We start from the raw sequence: 21,827 nt of genomic DNA on the forward strand, positions 1-21,827 counted from the left end.
TGTTTCCTATAGCACCTCCCTCTGAGGCCTCAGCAATGGAAACACTAGACTCCTGTCCTAAATGTACCCAACCGCCTACACTTCCCCTGTAGAGATGTGCCCTTGTGCCTATATTGTCTCTAATACAAAGAAGTTTTATTTTTTTCCCACTTCCAATTTCCTGGAGAAAGGCTTTGCTTAATGGATGAGAACCTGCCTTCCAATCTGCAGGGAGTTTTTGCCGAGTGACGTCATGGACACATAGTGCTCTGACTGTCACTGAGTCTCCGGTCCCCTCTCAATCTGTTCCCTCATCTGTGGCACTGGGATGCTGCCACAGGGCCTCAGGACTCTGGGAAATGCAGGAGCTGTCTGGAAATTCAGAGCATAAGGCTCCTCGGTAGGGCTCCAGGTCAAGAGTGGAAAAAAGAACATGAATTCCCGGCTTTGCTTGTGACTTTAGTTCTGTCCCTCCCGTCCTCACCTCCTGCAGGCATTCACAGACACCATTCTGAGCACATCAAAACTGCCTGTGAGTGCCCCAGATGGCCACTTTGCTAGCTCCTGTAGTTACACTAAATCCAGAGGTGTCCTCGGGACCTGGGGCAATAGTGAGATCCCTTGTTCGCAGCGCCGAACTTAGACATAAGGAAGTCAAGTTTTTATTTTGAGAATTAAACTAGTAAATACAACATACAGGGTTGGATAGCCAGTCTCCAAGTTTCCAAGGTAAGACATTGTCCTTGAATGCATGTAGAAAACAAACATCAAATCACAGTGATCTTGTGGAGGATGGACTGAAATGGGATTGTGCTTGTAATTCAGAGAACAGAAATCGTTACTTATTGATGTCATAATGTGCACTTTGGAGAAAGTGGGTATGAATAGAAGGGGGGTGGTCAGTGCAAAACAGGGAGAAAAACTCTAAGAGTAAGAAGTTAGTGATGCCTGAGGCTAGGCGTGGTGGCTCACGCCTGTAATCCCAGCACTTTGGGAGACCAAGGCAGGTGGATCACGAGGTCAGGAGTTCAAGACCAGCCTGGCCAATATGGTGAAACCCTGTCTCTACTAAAAATACAAAAATTAGCCAGGCGTGGTGGCACATGCCTGTAATCCCAGCTACTCGGGAGGCTGAGGCAGAAGAATCGCTTGAACCCGGGAGGTGGAGGTTGCAGTGAGCCAAGATCGCACCACTGCACTCCAGCTTGGGCGACACAGCGAGATGCCGTCTCAAAAAAAAAAAAGGTAGTCATGACTTTTCTAATGTTTTCTAGTAGTGGGGAGTCTTGGCTAAGTAGACAATTTCCTTTGCAAAGCCTCAACTACAGTGTGGGAGAGGGAGTGCCTGAAGCTACCTGAGCTAGAGCCCTTCTTGTACTCACCTGGGTCTCCTTAGTCCAAGTTTGCCTTTGCAGCATCCTGCCTTCAAGGTAAGCATGCATTGATTATGTGAATGCAAACATCCTGCCCACTTAGTAATTGTCTTTCCAATTGAAAATGAATGAATGAGCTTTCTTGCTGGTAACTGTATGTTTACACATGAGAAATAGATGCCCTTGCAATGTGCTGACAGAATTCATGTTTCCGAGCCTTACAACCTGAAGACATGGATGGTAGGGAGTTCACCAAGATCAGGGTCACCTTGTGGCACCTCCCTGGCAGTGACCTTTCCCAGCCCATATATATATGTCATATATATTATATATTTATATATATAAATATATATTTCCCATATATATGTCATATATATTATATATATATACATACATATATAAATATATTGAGACAGGGTCTCACTCTGTCGCCCAGGCTGGAGTGCGGTGGTATGAGCATAGCTCACTGCAGCCTTAAACTACTGGGCTCAAGAGATCCTCCCATGTCAGCCTTCGGGTAGCTGGAACCACAGGTGTGCAGCACCAGACCCAGCTAATTTTTCAATCTTTTGTAGACACAGGGTCTTGCCATGTTGCCCCGGCTGCTCTTGAATTCCTGGGCTCAAGTGATCCTCCTGCCTCAGCCTCCCAAAGTGCTAGGATTACAGGCATGAGCTACTGCACCCTGCCCAGCCCTGTCTTTTAACTGTGCACGTACCCCTACCACAGCAGGATCTAGAGTGATGGTGGATCCAACCTCATCATTTCCCCAGACCTCGCCCCAAGGTTCGGTGGTTTTCGGCCTAGTTCCTCTCCATTTATGCTATCTCACGTCTTCTTACAGTCTCTCCACATCACTTCTCTCCCACCCTATTAAGGGCCATGATGGCACATGAGTAGCAAAGCGGTCATGGAGGGACTCGGGGTTAGTATATTCTCCTACCTCCTCCGAAAACTTTCCTTCTGAATTCTGAGTTCCTGACTGAAAGAGGTCAGCTGAGGATTCTTGTTCCTCTCACTCCCATGGACTTTGACTTCCCTTCTCATTGTCTGAGGCCTTTCCCACAGCAAGGCCTGGGAAATGGGGGAGCTTCTCAGTTGACACAAGGTTGAACCTTTGTGCTCCGTGATCTTTTGGTTTCCTCTGAGAATTTATTCTCTGCATCAGGCACTCCAGCCCTAGCTCCTGCAAGCAAGCAGGCGAGCAGTCCAGGGAAGGGAGAGGGTGGAGGTCAGTCTCCGCACAGTTTAGGCTCTTGCCAAATTAAAGAGGCTGTGGGGCCTCAGTGGAAACCCCAGATTTCCCATTGTACCCCACCCCCCAGGCAAGTTCTTCCCCACTTCTTGAAACCTTGGTTCTATTGCTGTTCCAAAGAGCTTTTATTCAGTAGGATATATTTCTTCTTGTATTCTGGAAAAGCTGGGATAGGGTTATAAGCACATAAATATAAAACCACCCCTGGGGCTCCCCTCCTCCTTTGTCTTGGCAGATACTCAAAGTCTGATAAAGCAATTTGGCCTATCTCCTCTGCAGTTCAAAACTTCCATGGTTGTGTATATGCTTCCTAACGAGGCCAGCTACTTCATCCCTGCCTCGCTAACTTAGCTCCAAGATTTGGGGGGGTGTAGGGGGAATGCCAGAGCTGGAAAGAAACTTAGTAAAACCACCTCATTTGGCAGGTAAGGAAACTGAGGCTCAAAGATTTTACATGACTTGCCTGGGGCCTTACAGCTAGCTAGTGGCAGAGTGTATTACTGGCTCTTATAAATATTTGAATCATTGTTAATTAATGATGAGGTCAGATCCTGAGTAGTTACATGCTAAGAATTTAAATACGGTAAATAGATTATGTACTCAAAAGTCTAAACACCAGAAGCATCTAACAGCACACTTGGTATGAAAGGATTTGTAAAATATCTATCCTGTTTTAAAAAAAAATCACTCTGGTGTAATTAAAGGATATGTGATAATGCTATATGTGGATGATGTGATCTACTGGGTTGTGGATGAGTGGGTTGGTAGTATCATGGCTGCCCGATCCATACCACATGGACAGGATGATCAGAAGGTAATGGGCAGTCACAGTGACCTCATGGCTCTCTTGCTGCTAACACAGAAGCCCTGACTGTTCTCAGTCAGTTACCTATTCAGTAGATAGCAACTGTTTCAGAGCATTGAACTGCCATTGTACAAATATGCACATTGCCTCGTAAATGCCCTCTTTCCTCAATTAGTATGCTCTTTTAGAATTGAGATATCTAAACTCTAGAAATATTATTAACCCAGAACTGGCCAAATCCTGACATCCTGAGTAAACAGTCTTAAACCACAGAGCTCACAGTTGAAGCCACAGCACATATATTTTAGAAGTAGGTAAGGAACAGAAATAACTTCTAATATTCATTAGGGTTTTTTGGCCTTCAATATTCATGAGTCTACCTGCAATTTCTACTCATTCCCATTTTTATTTGGACAGATAGTCCATAGGACATATAATATCTTCAGGTAATAGAGTCTCAAAATAGCTGCCAGGTTATCCTTTTCCATTTCATTCATTTTTTTTTTCTTTTTCCTGTTCTTCAAAGGTCATCAAACCCAGAAATTGAAGGATCTTGGGCCTGCCTTGATGTTCATTTCTCTCATCTATAAAATTGAAGGCTGGAGGAGGTAATCCCTGAGGTTCCTTCTAGGTTCTTACCTTCTATAATTTATTAATATATGGAAACACCTCTCTCATCCCCTAAAACCTCAGCATTGACCTTGGAAAGCCTCACTTCTCAGAATCCATCCTATGCTCCCAAGTGCACCTTCCATGGGTCTTTACGCATTTTATTGTTGCTGTTTATTTTATGGTCTCTTTCTCCAGTGGACTGCAGCCTCCACAGGCTGTTCATCTTTTCTTTTCCAGCCTAGCACAGTGCCTGGCAGAATCAACCCTTGTTGCATAAAAGGCTAGATCAAATTCTCTGCCTCATACGCACAGCCCTTCATCTAGTGTAGAGTCAGCCATATAGGCAGATACAAATTAGCTCTCCCAGGCCGGGCGCCGTGGTTCATGCCTATAATCCCAGCACTTTGGGAGGCCAAGGCGGGTGGATCACCTGAGGTCAGGAGTTCCAGACCAGCCCGGCCAACATGGTGAAACCCTCTCTCTACTAAAAATACAAAAATTAGCTGGGCATGATAGTGGGTGCCTGTAATCCCAGCTACTCAGGAGGCTGAGGCAGGAGAATTGATTGAACCCAGGAGGCGGAGGTTGCAGTGAGCTGATATCGTGCCATTGTACTCCAGCCTGGGCAACAAGAGTAAAACTTCATCTCAAAAATAAAAAAGGCCAGGCGCGGTGGCTCACACCTGTAATCCCAGCACTTTGGGAGGCCAAGGCAGGCGGATCACGAGGTCAGGAGATCGAGACCATCCTGGCTAACATGGTGAAACCCCGTCTCTACTAAAAATACAAAAAATTAGCCGGGCGTGGTGGCGGGCGCCTGTAGTCCCAGCTGCTTGGGAGGCTGAGGCAGGAGAATGGCGTGAACCCGGGAGGCGGAGAGTGCAGTGAGCCGAGATCGTGCCACTGCACTCCAGCCTGGGTGACAAAGTGAGACTCTGTCTCAAAATAAATAAATAAATAAATAAATAATAAAATAAAATTAGCTCTCCCAAAACCTAAGCTGACTTAAGGGAGTCTCAGTAGTTTGTATTTGCACTGTTTCTCAATCAGCTGTATGTTTGTGTGAGACACCTGGGACTGCACAATTATGCTAATGTGTCACTGGTTAAGTTTATGTGTGCTTTCACCTTTTTAAGGGGCAGACACATGCTCTGTATTTTTTGGCAACCCTCAAATCGAGGCAGGAACTCAGTAATAACTGCTAACTGGAAAAGTAGCAGGACTAAAGTTGAAGGATTCAGGATTATGTTCAGGGCCTTGAATCTGAGGGTGAAAAGTGAATGAAAGCAATATATTCACTAAGGATTTTATTCAGCTGTAACAGAATATCTAATTAACAGGGCTTAGACAAGATAGGTGCCTGTTTTTCTCTCATGTTATAAGAAGTCTGGAGGTAGAATGTCTGGGGCTGGTATAGCTGCTCAAGGTCACAGGATGGTTGCTAAAGCTCCAGCCATCACATACGCATTCTAAGCAAGAAAAAGGAAAAAGAGACCCTATATGAAAGGAGCCTCCCTGGATGCCTCTCCCAAAAACTTCATGAGCCAGGACTGTATCTTATGTCCACTCCTCTCTGAAGGTGCATTAAGAAATGGATTTTTGGCTGGGCACTTGCTCCTCGAACACAGGTGGGTTTCTGTTAGTAAGGAAAAAGCGAGCAGGATACTCTGTAGGGAACTAGAATTCTCTGCCACAGTCCCCTTCTTTGGTTACTGAGACATACCCTTCTTTCCATTCAAGGCGTAGGCCAAGGGAGGTGGCACCCAAGCCTCATCCAGGTAGCATTTCCAGACTAGAGCCCCAGACCTCTGGGTGTTATGTGGTCTTCTCCATCAGCGCTAGATAGGGCTCCTTGTGAGCAATCTTTGGTACCCCCAAGATACAATACTGGAAAAGGTATAAAATAAGTACAATAAAAACTTCCAGGCTGGGCGTGGTGGCTCATGCCTATAACGCCAGCACTTTGGGAGGCCGAGGCATCTGAGTCAGGAGTTTGAGACCAGCCTGGCCAACGTGGTGAAACCCCGTCTCTACTAAAAATACAAAACTAGCCGGGTGTGGTGGCGGGCGCCTGTAATCCCAGCTGCTTGGGAGGCTGAGGCAAGAAAATCACTTGAACCTGGAAGGTGGAGGTTGCAGTGAGCTGAGATTGCACCACTGCATTCCAGCGTGGGCAACAAGAGCAAAACTCCTTCTCCAAACAACAAAAAAAATTCCATTTATAAAAGAAGAGATGGAAAATATCGTGGTAACTGTCCATAGCGATGACCAAATCCTTCCGGCCAAGAATAGCAAAGGTCCTCACTCTGGCCACCCCTTGCTCTGGTGGAAGGAACTCCTTGTTTATGGCCTTCCATGGCCCTTGCCTCTTACTGGGAGGTCTTTTTGTTTGTTTGTTTGTTTGTTTGTTTGTTTGTTTGAGATGGAGTCTCGCTCTGTCACCAGGCTGGAGTGCAGTGGTGCAATCTCGGCTCACTGCAACCTCCACCTCCTGAGTCTCCTGCCTCAGCCTCCCGAGTAGCTAGGACTACAGGCCCCCGCCACCATGTCCGGCTAATTTTTGTATTTTTAGTAGAGACAGGGTTTCACCACGTTGGCCAGGATGGTCTCAGTCTCTTGACCTCAGGTGATCCTCCCACCTCGGCCTCCCAAAGTGCTGGGATTACAGGCGTGAGCCACCGCTCCTGGCCCCGGGAGGTCATTCTTCATTCACTGTCCACCATGGCCACTTTTGTGATGGGCACAGGAAGGACACCTTTTCTGGGGGCTGAACATTTTTTGAAGCCTTACTTGTTGATGTCAGCTGCAGGTGAGAAAGAGGGAGAGGAAGAGTTGCAAGGTTGCTGTAGAGATTTAAGCATCCCAGGCTGTTGTGGACCATGGTTGGAGTTTTTTTTAAGGTATCTAGTCTGTGTGTTTCTGGTCAATTCCTTATGATTTGAATCCTTTACTTTTTAACTTAGAATCCGCACTTATCTCTCTAAAATTTTTTTTTTTTTTTTTTTTGGGACAGAGTCTCACTCTTTCGCCCAGGCCGGACTGCAGTGGCACGATCTCGGCTCACCGCAAGTTCCGCCTCCTGGGTTCATGCCATTCTCCTGCCTCAGCCTCCTGAATAGCTGGGATTACAGGCGCCCACCACCGCACCCAGCTAATTTTTTGTATTTTTAGTAGAGACGGGGTTTCACCATGTTAGCCAAAATGGTCTTGATCTCCTGACCTCGTGATCCGCCTGTGTCGGCCTCCCAAAGTGCTGGGATTACAGGCATAAGCCACCGCGCCCAGCCTAAATTTTAACTTAATGTATGCTGCTTAATGTATGCTGCTGAGAACAGTTGAAACAGTGGTTTCTGCTGGGTAATCACATTTTTGCCGGCAGACTTACAAACTCTGGCTAGTAGGACACCACTTGTCTGCTTCTGATAAAGCTGATTTTTGTAACCCTGCAAGGGTCCATAATGTGGGCTTCCCAGGCAATTTAGATTGCAGACTCAATGTCAAGAGGGCCTTTCTAAGCAAAGTGATAGTTCTCTTTATCTCTGATTGCTTACTGAGTTGGGGAGCTGTAGACTTTGCTGAGAGTGAAAAAGCACCTATTGGCCAGGCGCAATGGCTCACGCCTGTAATCCCAGCACTTTGGGAGGCCGAGGCGGGCAGATCACCTGAGGTCAGGAGTTCGAGACCAGCCTGACCAACATGGAGAAACCCCGCCTCTACTAAAAATACAAAATTAGCCAAGTGTGGTGGCGCATGCCTGTAATCCCAGCTACTCGGGAGGCTAAGGCAGGAGAATTGCTTGAACCCGAGAGGTGGAGGCTAAGGTGAGCCGAGATCGTGCCATTGCACTCCAGCCTGGGCAACAAGAGAGAAACTCCGTCTCAAAAAAAAAAAAAAGGTTAAAAAAGAAAAAGCACCTACCAATATTCTAAATTTTTCTTACCATTTTTCCTAGCTCCACAACCTCAGTCAACGTGTAAATGACTTTGCAACATCCAGCAGTAGGCAATTTGACCAGATACTTCACATTGAACAGCTAGGGTCAACACTTTCCAGTCCGCAACTTTCAAGTCCTTAACGTCTGCTTCCTGACCCCTCCTGCTCATCCAATTCCACATTATAGGTTCTGTTACTTTCAGTTCCCCCAACTTCCAGGCACTGAATTCTGTGTTTGGGGTGTAATTCAGATAATTGGTTGGATTGGTAACAATCCACATAACAGCGACTTAACGACACAGGGGTTTATTTTTCCTCTAATTTCTGCTCTTCCCTAAAGGAATGTTGGTGTAACCCTACCCAACAATTTCCACTTTCATCCCATTGGCCAGAACTATGTTGTATAGCTATCCATACCTGCAAGAGAGACTGCATTTTAGTTTAATTCATTGCCACTCCCAACAAAATAAAGGAAGAGAGAATGAATATCAGGTAGAGAGCCACACGCTTCTGACACAAACTACATGTTTATCATATAAGGCCCATCCATGGCTGAGGAGCAGGGACCACCAGGCTGGGTGCTGGCCTGGTTAAGTCAGGTATAGTTCAGGGGGGCAAGGTCATCAGAAGCAGGCAGGCAGCAGGCTGATGTACAAGGAGCAAGGCCAAGTCCAATAGGTCTGGGTTCTAGTTCTGGCTCTGTTACTTATGAACTGTGAGACCTTGGGTATATTAGTTCGCCACTTTGATTCTATTATTGGTTTGCTTTGTTTTGTTTTGTTTTGTTTTTTTAGACAGAGTCTCACTCTGTGGCCCAGGCTGGAGTGCAGTGGCACAGTCTCAGCTCACTGCAACCTCTGCCTCCGGAGTTCAAGCAATTCTCATGCCCCAGCCTCCCGAAGAAGCTGGGATTACAGGTGCATGCCACCATGCCCAGCTAATTTTGTATTTTAGTGGAGACGGGGTTTCACCGTATTGCCCAGGCTGATCTCGAGTTTCTGACCTCAGATGATCCGCCTACCTCAGCTTCCCAAAGTGCTGGGATTACAGGCATGAGCCACTGCACCCAACCTTTGATTCCATTATTTATCTGGGCCTATAAAAGGGGGAATACTAACAGTGTCTCCCTGCAGCACCACTGTAGCAGTTAAATAAGGTAATCCATGGAAGGTGCTTATTTAATTTTATTTTACTATTATTATTATATTTGAGACAGACTCTCATTCTGTCTTGCCCAGGCTGGAGTGCAGTGGTGTGATCTCAGGTCACTGCAGCCTCCACCTCCCCAGTTCAAGCAGTTCTCCTGCCTCAGCCTCCCTAGTAGCTGGGATTACAGGTGTGCGCCACCACAGCCAGCTAATTTTGTATTTTTAGTAGAGATGGCGTTTCACCATGTTGGCCAGGCTGCTCTCGAACTCCTGACCTCAGGTGATCCGCCCACCTTGGCCTCCCAAAGTGCTGGGATTACAGGCGTGAGTCACTGGGGCCCGGCCAAAGGTGCTTATTTAGAACAGTGTCTCACACACATTTATGCTCAGAAAACATTAGCCAATGTTGATAAAATAGGGCCAGACATCCTTGTTTTATAAGGTGGTTGTGAGGATTGTGGGGTGGGGGGTGGGGGAACAGAAGAAGAAAACAAGGAAGCTCCTAGCAGAGTGGGGGCACTTCCCCCTCATTTGTTCTGTAGCTACATCTTTCCTCTTTCATCCTCGGGCAGCCAGGCAAGTCTTTACCCCAGGGCCTTTGCACCTGCAGTTCCCTCTGCCTAGAACAACCTTCCCACAGATATTCTTGTGGCTCAGTGTCTCACTTCATTCAGGACTTGTTATTGAGCAAGAGAGGCTGACTGCCCCATGCACTAGAAAAGCTTTATAATGGCTGCATGCAGTGGCTCATACCTGTAATCCCAGCACTTTGGGAGGCTGAGGCGGGCGAATCACTTGAGATCAGGAGTTCGAGACCAGCCTGACCAACATGACAAAACCCCATCTCTACTAAAAATACAAAAAATTAGCTGGGCATGGTGGCCTGCGCCTGTAAGCGCAGCTACTTGGGAGACTGAGGCTGAGAATCGCTTGAAACCCGGAGGCGGAGGTTGCAGTGAGCCGAGATCACGCCATTGCACTCCAGCATGGGCAACAGAGTGAAACTGTCTCAAAAAATTTTTAAAAAGCTTTATATTGAAAGTGAAGGAAATGGGAGGTCTGGAAAGTCCCTTGGGCACGCACAGTTGTCTCTTCCTGCTAACTCACGGGTCATGTGTGCAAATTTGGGCGGAGTTAGTATGAAATGTGGTGGAAATTCAGGCTGTGATTTCAGCGTGCTCATTCTGTGCAGACTCCAGGTGGCCATATTAGTTTGAAGCAATTTCAGCCAGTTCTTACAGCTCATGTGCAGGGAGTTTTAGTTTTCAGCAAGTTACTAATTTTAAAAAAAAATCTGTCATCCTACCAACACAAAAATTTCTGTTATTGGTTTCTTTAATTCTTTGGGGCACAATTTCAATCTCTCAAATGTCACCTTCTCGCTATCCTCTGACATTACCATAGTTACCATCACAGTACTGTCACCATCTGACGTCATAGTATTTTGCATTTGTTTAATAATTCACCATCTTCAGAACACAGGCTTCAAGAAGCTTTCTGGGACATGGTTTTGTTCAGGACCCAGCACGTGATAGACAATCAACATTTGTTGAATGAATTAATAGTAGATATTTAATCATAGCTGGTTTCTTTCTTTCTTTTTTTTTTTTTTTTTGAGATGGAGGTGTCTTGCCCTGTCGCCCAGGCTGGAGTGCAGTGGCGCGATCTCGGCTCACTGCAAGCTCTGCCTCCTGGGTTCACACCATTCTCCTGCCTCAGCCTCCCGAGTAGCTGGGACTATGGGCGCCCACCACCACGCCCGGCTAATTTTTTGTATTTTGTTTAGTAGAGATCAGGGATTTCACCATGTTGGACAGGCTGCTCTCAAACTCCTGACCTCAGGTGATCTGCCCGCCTGGGCCTCCCAAAGTTCTGGGATTACAGGTGTGAACCACCATGCCCGGCCCATAGTTGGTTTCTTTTAAATTTTTTTTTTTTTATTTTTAATTTTTGTGGGTACATAGCAGGTGTTTACAAAGTTAGTTTCCTTTTAAAATGATAGCATTTTCTAAAAGTGAGAAGAGCACAGGAAGATTAGGTGAAGGTCGAAGAACTTGGAATTTAGCAGAGGTCAGAACAGGAGAACGTCTAGAATCCAGGACATCTGGAAGGGAGAGCTAGTACATGACAGCCCGGTGTGAATCTGATTTTAAGGCAAGGTCTAGATAAACCAGAGGGTCCTTTTATACCCCCAGCCACGTTAAGGATCTAGGCTCTGAATTTCAGGTGACCCTAGGCCTATAGAAGATGATTAGCTTCAGTTAGTTCATTGGTTCTCAACCCTTTTATTGTCCTCACATCCCTGCCTGGAGAAAAATTAAATTTAACTTCTCTGTAACATGAGAAAATAAATACTAAGGAATAAGATTTTGTTGGGTAGGATTGAGCTTTGGTAGGAGGAGGAGGGGCCTGCTAACCATTAGAGCATCTAAGACTTTTTTTGCCTCCCTCAACTAATTTTCACCCCCTTGTGAGTAATGTCACCTACTGAGAATGCGTGGCTTAGCTGAGACAGGATCCAAGAAAGTTGGTAGATTTTAACACCTTATCAGTAAATTATCTCAGTAACAGAAGCATTTATTTTGAATGCTAAGGCTATCAGCTTCAAGCGATTCAAAATTAATTTAAATTATCACAGCTATTTGCTTGAGATGGGAATCTAATTGGAGAATTATTTATGATACACAAAAATGGACTGGGCTGTTGCAGTGAACCTCCATGTCCAAAAATTGTGCTCACTGTTGAGATGGATTGATCTTCAAGATGGGAAGTTTGTAGGCCTTTGCACAGACCAGCCATCCAGGGAGGTCAGTATTTCTAACTGCAGATTTCTGTTCTGTATCTTCCCTGAGTCAATGTTTTGCGCACTGGAGTGTTTTATTGGATCTTGTGGAACAACCACACTTTTCATAGTATTGCAACATCTCTGTCTTTTCTTACGCCCTGAATCATCTCAAATCATCGCGAGTGGATATTGATGCTTCTACTTCCCTTGTTTATAGAAAAATCCCAGGAAAATGGGTTGATAGAATAAAGGACTGGAAGGATTACTGGAAAGCCCTTAATTATAGGTGTGGGATTGAAAGGCTGTGTAGCCCATGGACACCTAAGAATAAGACTAAGTGTCTTTGAGGGTGTCCGTGTATTTCCAACAATTTTTCCTCTTCTGAAAACTGCTTCCCTGTCCATCCCTCCGACCCTCTTCTAGGGCCTGAGGGTGGGCCCTCAGTGGCCCTGTTGCTATCCTGTGGCCCCACCCTCTTGGCCAACAGTGATTGGACATCAGATCCGAGCTGAGCCAATCAGCTTCACTCACTTCCAAAGTAGTAATTAACAACTCGAGTTGCAAAGAGTGGAAAACAACTCAAAGTAAAGTTTATTTTCATTTAAAGTTTTGTTTAGGTTCATTTTGCTTTACCTTTTTTCTTTCATTTTAAAGTCGTCAAAATTTTACAGTGTAATTTATTGTAAGGATCGATGCTGTCTTTCTGGTTAGGGCGAGGGCAGCAATGCAGCCCTGACCAGGATGGCGGAAAGTGAGGACGGGAAAGCTGTGGGGAACCCAGGGGCGCTCTCTCCCGGTCCTGCGCTTCTGCCCGCCACCGATCAACTTCTCTATTTCTTAGCAGGATGACTTTCTTTGCTACTCAATCCACACAGGAGATAGAATCGTTCAAAAGTTCGTTAGTTCAAAAGCTATGACTCCTGCCACAGGGTAGAAACTAGGACTCTTTCAGAGTCGCAGTACTGAGGTCTCGGGGAAGAACCCTGATTGTCCCAGCTTGGGTGAGATGTCAAGCTCTGGACCATCCCCACGAAACGGGAGGGGAGCGGGGGAGGTGTTATCGTAGACCTATTACACGCTAATTTCCATTTATTTATGTATCTCCCCACTAGACTATGAATTCCTACAGGGCAAGGAATTTGCCTTATTGCTGGTATATAACCAGTGCCAAGTTCAAGGACTTGATAAATGTTCGATAAATACTTGCTGAATGAATCAAATGAGTGCAAATTGACACCAGGAAAACATTTCCTACTACTCTTCAGTTTGGTTTTCCTCAATCAGACTTATTTAAAGAGCATCTTGACCAAGATATTTACAGGTTTTTTGTTTTGTTTTTTTGAGACGGAGTCTGGCTCTGTCGCCCAGGCTGGAGTGCAGTGGCGAGATCTCGGCTCACTGCAAGCTCCGCTTCCCGGGTTCACGCCATTCTCCTGCCTCAGCCTCCCGAGTAGCTGGCACCACAGGCGCCCACCACCACACCCGGCTAATTTTTTTTTTTTTTTTTTTTAGTAGAGACGGGGTTTCACTGTGTTAGCCAGGATGGTCTTGATCTCTTGACCTTGTGATCCGCCCGCCTCGGCCTCCCAAAGTCCTGGGATTACAGGCGTGAGCCACTGCGCCCAGCCTGATATTTACTGTTTTTATATGTATGGAGCCATTTCAACTGTGACTAACATCCTGAATCACACAGGCTGTTAAAATTGTAATGTAAAGGATCTTTTAAAATGTCTTATAAATTATTAGGAGTCTATGATGTGGTAGGTGCTGTGCTGGAGTAGTGAATATATTGATGAATAAGACAGTGACCAGCCTGGCCAACATAGTGAAACCCTGTCTGGGATTACAGGCGCCTGGGATTATGGGCACCTGCCACCACACCGAGCTAATTTTTGTATTTTTAGTAGAGATGGGGTTTCACCATGTTGGCCAGACTGGTCTCGAACTCCTGACCTTGCGATCCTCCCGCCTCACCCTCCCAAAGTGCTGGTATTACAGGTGTGAGCCACCGCCCCCAGCCTTGCATTTCTTTTTAACAACGATGTGATTATATAGATGATATTTGCTAAGCTTTTGATTTATTTGGAAGCAATTAATAGCTGGCACTCAAGTTCTTTGGAAACGCAAAGCACGCTATATTGGAAATTTCTTTTTGGTTACTGAGTAATAAGGTCATTTATTATTGACATGGCTTCTGACACCTCTCCCATGCATTATTATTCCTTGTTAAATCACTTCCTGAGAAGGCTGGAGAATGTTTTCCACGTTGGATGGCACGGTTTATATTGACTTTCTCTGGGAGAAGGTGAAGTTCAGAGAAGAGCGTGAAAGGGATCACTTTTCTATGTTTATGGAGAATGGAGGTGAAATTTTTCTTTGGTGGAGAAGGCGAGTTGGCAGTAGAACTGAATTAACCTTTCACTGGGGACTTAATATGTACCAGGCACCATGCAGAATTCAGAGGGAGTGTGAGGCTTTAGCTCTGGTGGGAGCCGCTGGCCCTGCTGTCTGCTGACTGGTGTCACCACTGTATTCAATGTGTTTAAAAGCAAGGCAAAGAAGGCACCTGTCTTCTCGCACAGGCATTTGGAGAAACATTCCTCTGGAGGGGATGGCTTTTAGGTTGGCCTGAAAATAAGTCAGTTTTAACCATTTACCAAAGGAAATGTAGAGATGATACTAAAACCTGGGCTGCAAAGAGCCAGACTTCCCTCTGAATCTACAGGATGGCGAACTTTAGGAATGGTGTTGCCCTGGGACTGAGGCGGGATCTCTCCATGGTGTTGATCGGATCTTTCTTCTCTGGGTAGTGTTGTCAGAACAGATTTCTGGAATGGAGAGCCTTCCTGTGTGTACAGCTGGGCTGACCAAGGCAAATCAACATAGATTTTCTTTTTCTAGGAGTGTAAGATTTTAAATATATGCAGATCCTTCCACAGCCTTCCACGGGGTCTTGTCACACAGCCTTCTGGTTGGGTGTGAGTTTGATAGTATGTTGGTGAGGGTTGTCTTGGCACAAGTCATCTGGTTTCTCTGCTGATCCAGGAAACTTCCTGGAGAAGGCCAGTGTTCCAGAGGCGTCTGTCTGAGAGAAGGGAGTGTCCATACAGCATGGAGGTAGCCACACGGGGGAATGGGGAAGCGTTAGGTTCTGGGTTTGTGCTTGGTGCCTGAAAAGTACACATGGTCCTTCTGTAACACAGGAGGCTATGTTTTCTAGGTGAGAAGGCTCACTGTTGTAACTGGAGCTTTTTGTGTTTTCCTCTTCCTCTCCCAGGTGTGAATGAGCCCAGGGAAGGACACACGGCCACTGCTGGAGGGATCCTCCATTCCTGTGTCATTTGCCTGGGTCCTGCTGTGAAATGAACCTGGCAGGGACTTGTTAGACACTTCCTTCCTTCCCTCATTGAGCACTCCAGCGCCACTGTTCCACAGTTGTTCTAATTGGGTCCTAGCTTCCTCCTGCCAAGGCAAACAGCATAGTCTCGAGTAGGTGTCCCTAGGCTCATCTGCCAGCCTGAACATGAACACAGGCAAAGCTGATGATGGCCAGGGACCCCAGGGGACGTGGGGCCCTGTGGGGTCTGGCCCCCAGGAGCAAGACCTCTCATGATGCTGGTGTCTGGGAGTGAGCACCATGCCCATCACCCAGGACAATGCCGTGCTGCACCTGCCCCTCCTCTACCAGTGGCTGCAGAACAGCCTGCAGGAAGGTGGGGACGGGCCGGAGCAGCGGCTCTGCCAGGCAGCCATCCAGAAGCTGCAGGAGTACATCCAGCTGAACTTTGCTGTGGATGAGAGTATGGTCCCACCTGATCACAGCCCCCCCGAAATGGAGATCTGTACTGTGTACCTCACCAAGGAGCTGGGGGACACAGAGACTGTGGGCCTGAGTTTTGGGAACATCCCTGTTTTCGGGGACTATGGTGAAAAGCGCAGGGGGGGCAAGAAGAGGAAAACCCACCAGGGTCCTGTGCTGGATGTGGGCTGCATCTGGGTGACAGAGCTGAGGAAGAACAGCCCAGCAGGGAAGAGTGGGAAGGTCCGACTGCGGGATGAGATCCTCTCACTGAATGGGCAGCTGATGGTTGGAGTTGATGTCAGTGGGGCCAGGTAAGTAGGGGGAATGCCTGCTGGCACAGGGGCTGGACACGGGAACCCGGTGGTTCCCAGATCTGCAGCTGCAGAGGTTTATGAATCCTGCCAATAAGAAGCTGATGGCATAAGAAATGTCTCATTTAAACCCCTCATCCATTCAGCGCAGCATCACATCTTCAACTGGAGCACCAAAGGTTGGGTCTTGGATGTGTTTTCATCTGCCTATCCCATATCACCTTAGTCCCAGCAACCATGAGGCTCCCAGACTCACAGTCCAGAAGCCCCACCCTGGAAGATCCACTTTGATCTTATCTGAATGCATTGAATACTCTCGAGCATATTTCTGTTTTCTACCCACATGGCCACCCACCACCATATTAAGTTATTGGACTGTCTTGGTGTTTCCCAGGTGAATCAGGGAACAAGACCCCAAGGGCCCCAAGACCATTCTCAGGTTCAGTGATTAACTAGGACTCACAAACTCAGAAAAGCAGTCATATTTCTAGTTTCAGTTCATTACACCGAAAGGACACAGATAAACATCAGCAAATGTAAAAGACACAGAGAGTAGAGTCCGTGGAGACCAGGCACAAGCTTCCAGTTGTCTCTCCCAGTGGAGTTGTGCAGACGGTGCTCAGTTCTCCCAGCAATGATGTTTGACGCCAACCAGGGACACTCACTCAAATCTTGGTGTCCAAGGTTTTTTCTTGGGGGTGGGTCATGTAAGCATGGACTACCTGTGTGGTTGAGCTTAGCTACTCCTCTCCAGTCCCTCCAGAGGTCAAACTAACGCCACATGACCCAAGTCTTCTACCATAAGTCACATTCTTAGCATAAACTCTCTGGCAAGGCCAAACACCCCCAGGTATACAAAGACACTCTTGTCAAGCAGGATATTCTAAGGGGTTAGATCTTATCTCCCAGGAGCCAGTCTTTTCTTTGGAATGCACATGGTCTCAATACCCCACCCCTGGTGAGTTAACCCTTCACTACACATCAGGGTTTTAATGATAGGTATATAGGAAAGAGACTGGGAAAGAGAATTTGAGGATATTCTGAGTGAGATCCATGAATTTTGTCAAGATTTCAGGGGCTCCTGGGAGTAAGGCTCCTATGTCCTAGAAGGAGAGACTCATGGAGAGAAGGCCACCTTGAGAAACGTAGTGACCTTTGGATGATGGAGACAGCTCATCCAGGGAGACTCTGCAAGGAGAGAACCAGAGCAGAAATACCTTGACCTTAATCTTCATCCTCCCTCCAGTGTCAGAGCCTCCCATCAGTGGAAACCAGCCAGGGGCAGGGGAGTCCATTGATTTGTCTATATGTGTCAGTGCCCTGGTGCAAAGTGCGGGGTGGAGAAGAATGGAGATTGGATGTGGAGGGTCAACAAGCAGTCATTGGGCACATACAACATGGTCCAAATTCAAATGATCCAGTACATGGAAAGGAAGTAGCACAGAGCTGGCTCACAGGTGTGAGGACTTATGCAGTAGACACTCTCACCAGTATTTCCTTTGGTTTGCCCCTTCAGCTGCAGAGATGCTTTTAGCCAATGGCTAGGTGCCTGACTGGCCGTTACTGGGAAAAGCCACTCATTTTCAAGGAGGGATGAAATGATTTTATTTGGGATTAGAGATTGTTCTCAGAAAAGGAGCAACGCTGACCACCACCAGGCTCAAGATGCTGCAGGGAGTTGAAAAAGTGACTCAGCTTCCTGGAGGCTGGGTCCAGGGTTAGAAGTGGGGATTGCCATGGAGCTGGAGATAGTTGTTTGAAAGTGGCCCCTAAGAGCCCCTACCGTTTGCAGCTATCTGGTTGGAAAGAAGCTGATTTGGATAGAGAGGTAGAAGGAAGATCAGGGAGGGGACATCCAGCAGGAGGATGAAGTAGTCAGGAGCTCCAGCTCCAGAACAGATAACTGGGGCTGCCTCCTTGGGTTCCCTTTACTAGCTGGTTGATCTTGGGAAAATTGTACCTCTTAGCCTCAGATTCCCCATGTGTGAAATGGGAATCATAAGACTGTTGATGCCAATAACTAAATGATTAAATAGTACATATAAAGGGCTCAGCACTATGTCTAGTAAGTAGTAGTCTATATGTATTAATATCATCATTACTACCATAACGGAGAGTGTTTGGGAGGTTGCTGGAGTCTTTAGGAGGCAAAGTTTTCTTTCCCAGCCTCTAAGAACCTATCTACCCCTGGGATGAGATGACTTTCCAGCTACCAATGGAGGATTCCTTGATGTTTTCATTTACTTGTTGGGGGAGTGATAGGATGATGCCCAGTTTTGCAAAGAAAGATTAAGAGGAATAGAAGGTGATGGGCCAGGGTCATGACAGAAGGTGGAACATAGAACTAGAATATTTATTGAAGCTCTGAAAAAGGATCACATGTGGTGTGATGGAGGGAGCAGTGGACTGGGTTTGGGATTCCAGGTTCTCTCCAAGGTCTTCTAGCAACTAGCTTTGGGACCCTAGGTAAGTTTGTTGGGATGGTGGTATTGGGGTGGGAGGGAGGTTCGCTGTAGCTGCCTATGCTAAAATACTAGGGGTGAATCTGTGAGACACTTCTTTATCTATCTGAGTTTGTGTTATTGTTCCAGAAGCCCATAGAGGTTTAGTGGTGTTCCTGGGATGCCGCAGTGATAACTGGCAGAGCCGAGGCTCAGGCTCCGTCTCTGACTCCCAGCCAAATGTCCTATTCGGTGCACCACTCCACTTATGGGCACTCCGAAAGAAATGCTTGGATGGGTGTGACCTCTTGGTATCTGGACTCAAATAGCTGAAGCTGAGGAGCTTAGGAAATAGGAATAGGAGAAAATGTCAGGGAATAGACCAGTGGGATTCGTTAATTGTTACAACTGGCTGTTCCATAACATACCTGAGATTTGTTTTAATCAGATATGGTAAGAGATGCACATATGAGCCAGGCGCGGTGGCTCACGCCTGTAATCCCAGCACTTTGGGAGGCCGAGGCAGGCGGATCACGAGGTCAGGAGATCGGGACCATCGTGGCTAACACGGTGAAACCCCGTGTCTACTAAAAACACAAAAAATTAGCCGGGCGTGGTGGCAGGCACCTGTAGTCCCAGCTACTTGGGAGGCTGAGGCAGGAGAATGGCTTGAACCCAGGAGGCGGAGCTTGCAGTGAGCCGAGATCGCGCCACTGCACTCCAGCCTGGGCAACAGAGCAAGACTCTGTCTCAAAAAAAAAAAAAAAAAAAAAAAAAGACGCACACATGGAAATGGCTGTCACGAAGTCTCAGATCTGTAGAAACAGGAGGCACGCCACACCACACAGGGCTACACAGGGAAGTGCAGGGGTCAGTGAGGAGGCAGAGAAGAGAGAGGAGAGCATGGCCCAGAGCCTTTATTTTATTTTATTTTTTATTTTTTTGTTGCAGACAACGTCTTACTCTTATCACCCAGGCTGGAGTGCAGAGCCACAGTCATAGCTCACTGCAGCCTTGAACTCCTGGGCTCAAAGGATCCTCCCACCTTAGCTTCTCTAGTAACTGTGTCTGCAGGTGTGCACCACTGCATCTGGCTTTTTTTTTTTTTTTTTTTTTTGTAGAGATGGTATCTTACTATGTTGCCCAGGCTGGTCTCAAACTCCTGGCCTCAAGTGATCCTCCCACCTCATCCTCCAAAAGGGTTAGGATTACAGGTGTGAGTCACTGCACCCAGCTCCATAGGCTTTATTGAGGTTTTCATGGGAAGGAACAGAGGAGGCAGGGTAGGTGGCTGAGTGTGCTTAGGATTGGATAGTTTGAATAATTTCAGTAGGCGCCGGACTATATGGTCCTTAGTTGTCCCGGTGTCTGGCCCTGGAGTGATTTGAGGCAGGGAGAATATTGGCTTGGTGCGTGAGTTTGATAAAGGAGATAATTGGGTATGGCTCTGGGTTGGTTGGTTTGTATGTTAAAGCTCTACTCACAAGGGAGTCCTTTGCTATCTTTAGGAATCAGCCACCCCTGGGAGGGGCAGCCTGTCGATGTTCAAGACTCCAAATGTCAGAGCATCAAGAATACAGAAAATAGGGGCAAGGTAGCTGATGCCTGTAATTTCAGCACTTTGGGAGGCCGAGATGGGAAGATTGCTTGAGCCCAGGGGTTCAAGACCAGCCTGGGCAACATGGCAAGTCTCCATCTCTATAAGAAAATTTTTTTTAATTAGCTGGGCATGGTGCTGCACACCTGTAGTCCCAGCTACTCGAGAGGCTGAGGTGGGAGGATTGCTTAAGCCCAGGAGGTCGATCGAGGCTGCAGTGAGCCATGTTTGCACCACTGTACTCTAGCCTGGGCAACACAGCAAGACCCTGCCTCCAAAAAAAAAAAGATACAGAAAATAAGAACATATAATGAAAACGCTGGGCTTCTGGAAACCTTCCACAGCTGAGGAAGTAAAATCTCGTTTAGTGGTCAGCAGTCATGACTTTGAAGTTCCTTTCTGTGTTGAAGCAGCCGTGTGTGTGCTAGACGATGAAAAGCCAGGTGAAAGGATGTATCCTGAAGCCACTGAGATGTAGTGGTAGGAGAAAGGGAAGGCCAACACCTATTACTTGGTCTTCATGAAAGAGAGCTTGAAATTGAATCAAGTAATGAGGCAAGGAATCCTCAAGTCCTGGGCTCCTATTGCCTTATAACAATCAAGGAGTTAACAAGACAGACTAGCTTGATTTTTCACTCCCTACTTCTCTTGAATAATTACAAGAAGTACCATTTATTGGGCAGTTTCTACCGTAGAGGATGTCTGCCGGCCACTGTCTCATTTAATAGCGACCACAGTTCCATAAAGGACAGCCTTTGATGAGAAACCTTGGCTGAATATCACTTCCCCATGGTCACCTAAGTAAGAGGCAAAATTAGATTTGAACCCAAGTCCTTCTGGCTCCATTGTCTGTATTCCTAACCACTGCATCGTACGACCTCAACTTCTGCACCAGATCTGTACTTTGGTCCTTGTGCGATACTACCTCAACTTCTGCACCAGATCTGTACTTTGGTCCTTGTGCGATCTGGTGCATAATTTCATGGATGGTTTACATCTTCACAAAATACCTCCTCAGTATAATCACAGACACCAGGGAAGAAAATGACTTATGAAGAACAAACTATAAGGTTTCTTTTCTACCTGCCCAAACTGACAAGGAAAACAAGCCCCCTGCCTCATCTTGTACAAGGAAGCCCGGCCAGGCGTGGTGGCTCATGCCTATAATCCCAGCACTTTGGGAGGCCGAGGCGGGTTGGTCACCTGAAGTCAGGAGTTTGAGACCAGCCTGGCCAACATGGCGAAACCCTGCCTCTACTGAAAATACAAAAAATTAGCCAGGTGTGGTGGTGCATGCCTGTAATCCCAGCTACTCGGGAGGCTTAGACAGGAGAATCACTTGAACCCAGGAGGTGGATGTTGCAGTGAGCCTAGATTGTACCGCCACTGCACTCCAGCCTGGGCAACAGAGCAAGACTCTGTCTCAAAATAAATAAAATAAAAGGAAGCCCAATTGTAATATAGACTCCTTTTGGCAAACTTAGCTCTAGCCAGAGCTTCGGGACTAGAAGCACTTTGCAATTTAGGTAGTGGGGAGTTGAAAGTGTTTTGAATGTTCTCAAGTGTTCCTTTTCACTCTTTGTGACTGACTGTTTCCTTCAGTGCTAAATTTTCCCACCTACCTATGTGAGCTTTGTCTTAAAAAGTGGTAAATAGAAATTAGAGTTCTGTACAGACCCCAGTGTACCTCTCTGCCTCCCAGCAAATGGTTCCTCAGTTGGTGGTTGCCTGTTCACTCTTACTTGTAAGCAGTGGGTTTCAGGGGTCAACACACCAACTTACCTGC

The 21,827-nt window shown here is 46.7% G+C and overlaps 1 protein-coding gene across 5 annotated transcripts in view; it reads left to right on the top strand.

Moving 5' to 3' along the window:
* The window catches only part of PDZD2 (PDZ domain containing 2), a 472,513-nt gene that overhangs the window by 144,312 nt on the left and 306,374 nt on the right, over positions 1-21,827 (top strand). For 3 of the 5 annotated variants that reach the window (XM_019013353.4, XM_055367600.2, XM_055367601.2), the window contains exon 2: positions 15,168-16,003. The exons of 1 other annotated variant lie outside the window; for it this stretch is intronic. In XM_019013353.4, coding sequence (XP_018868898.4) covers positions 15,528-16,003 — 476 coding nt within the window. In that variant the 5' untranslated portion in view covers positions 15,168-15,527. Of the gene's footprint in view, positions 1-3,932; positions 4,021-15,167; positions 16,004-21,827 lie in introns of those variants that run through there. One more of the 5 variants, XM_019013351.4, reaches the window with a different exon arrangement.

Source organism: Gorilla gorilla, chromosome 19, assembly GCF_029281585.2.
Source record: "Gorilla gorilla gorilla isolate KB3781 chromosome 19, NHGRI_mGorGor1-v2.1_pri, whole genome shotgun sequence".
NCBI classification, from domain to species: Eukaryota; Metazoa; Chordata; class Mammalia; order Primates; family Hominidae; genus Gorilla; species Gorilla gorilla.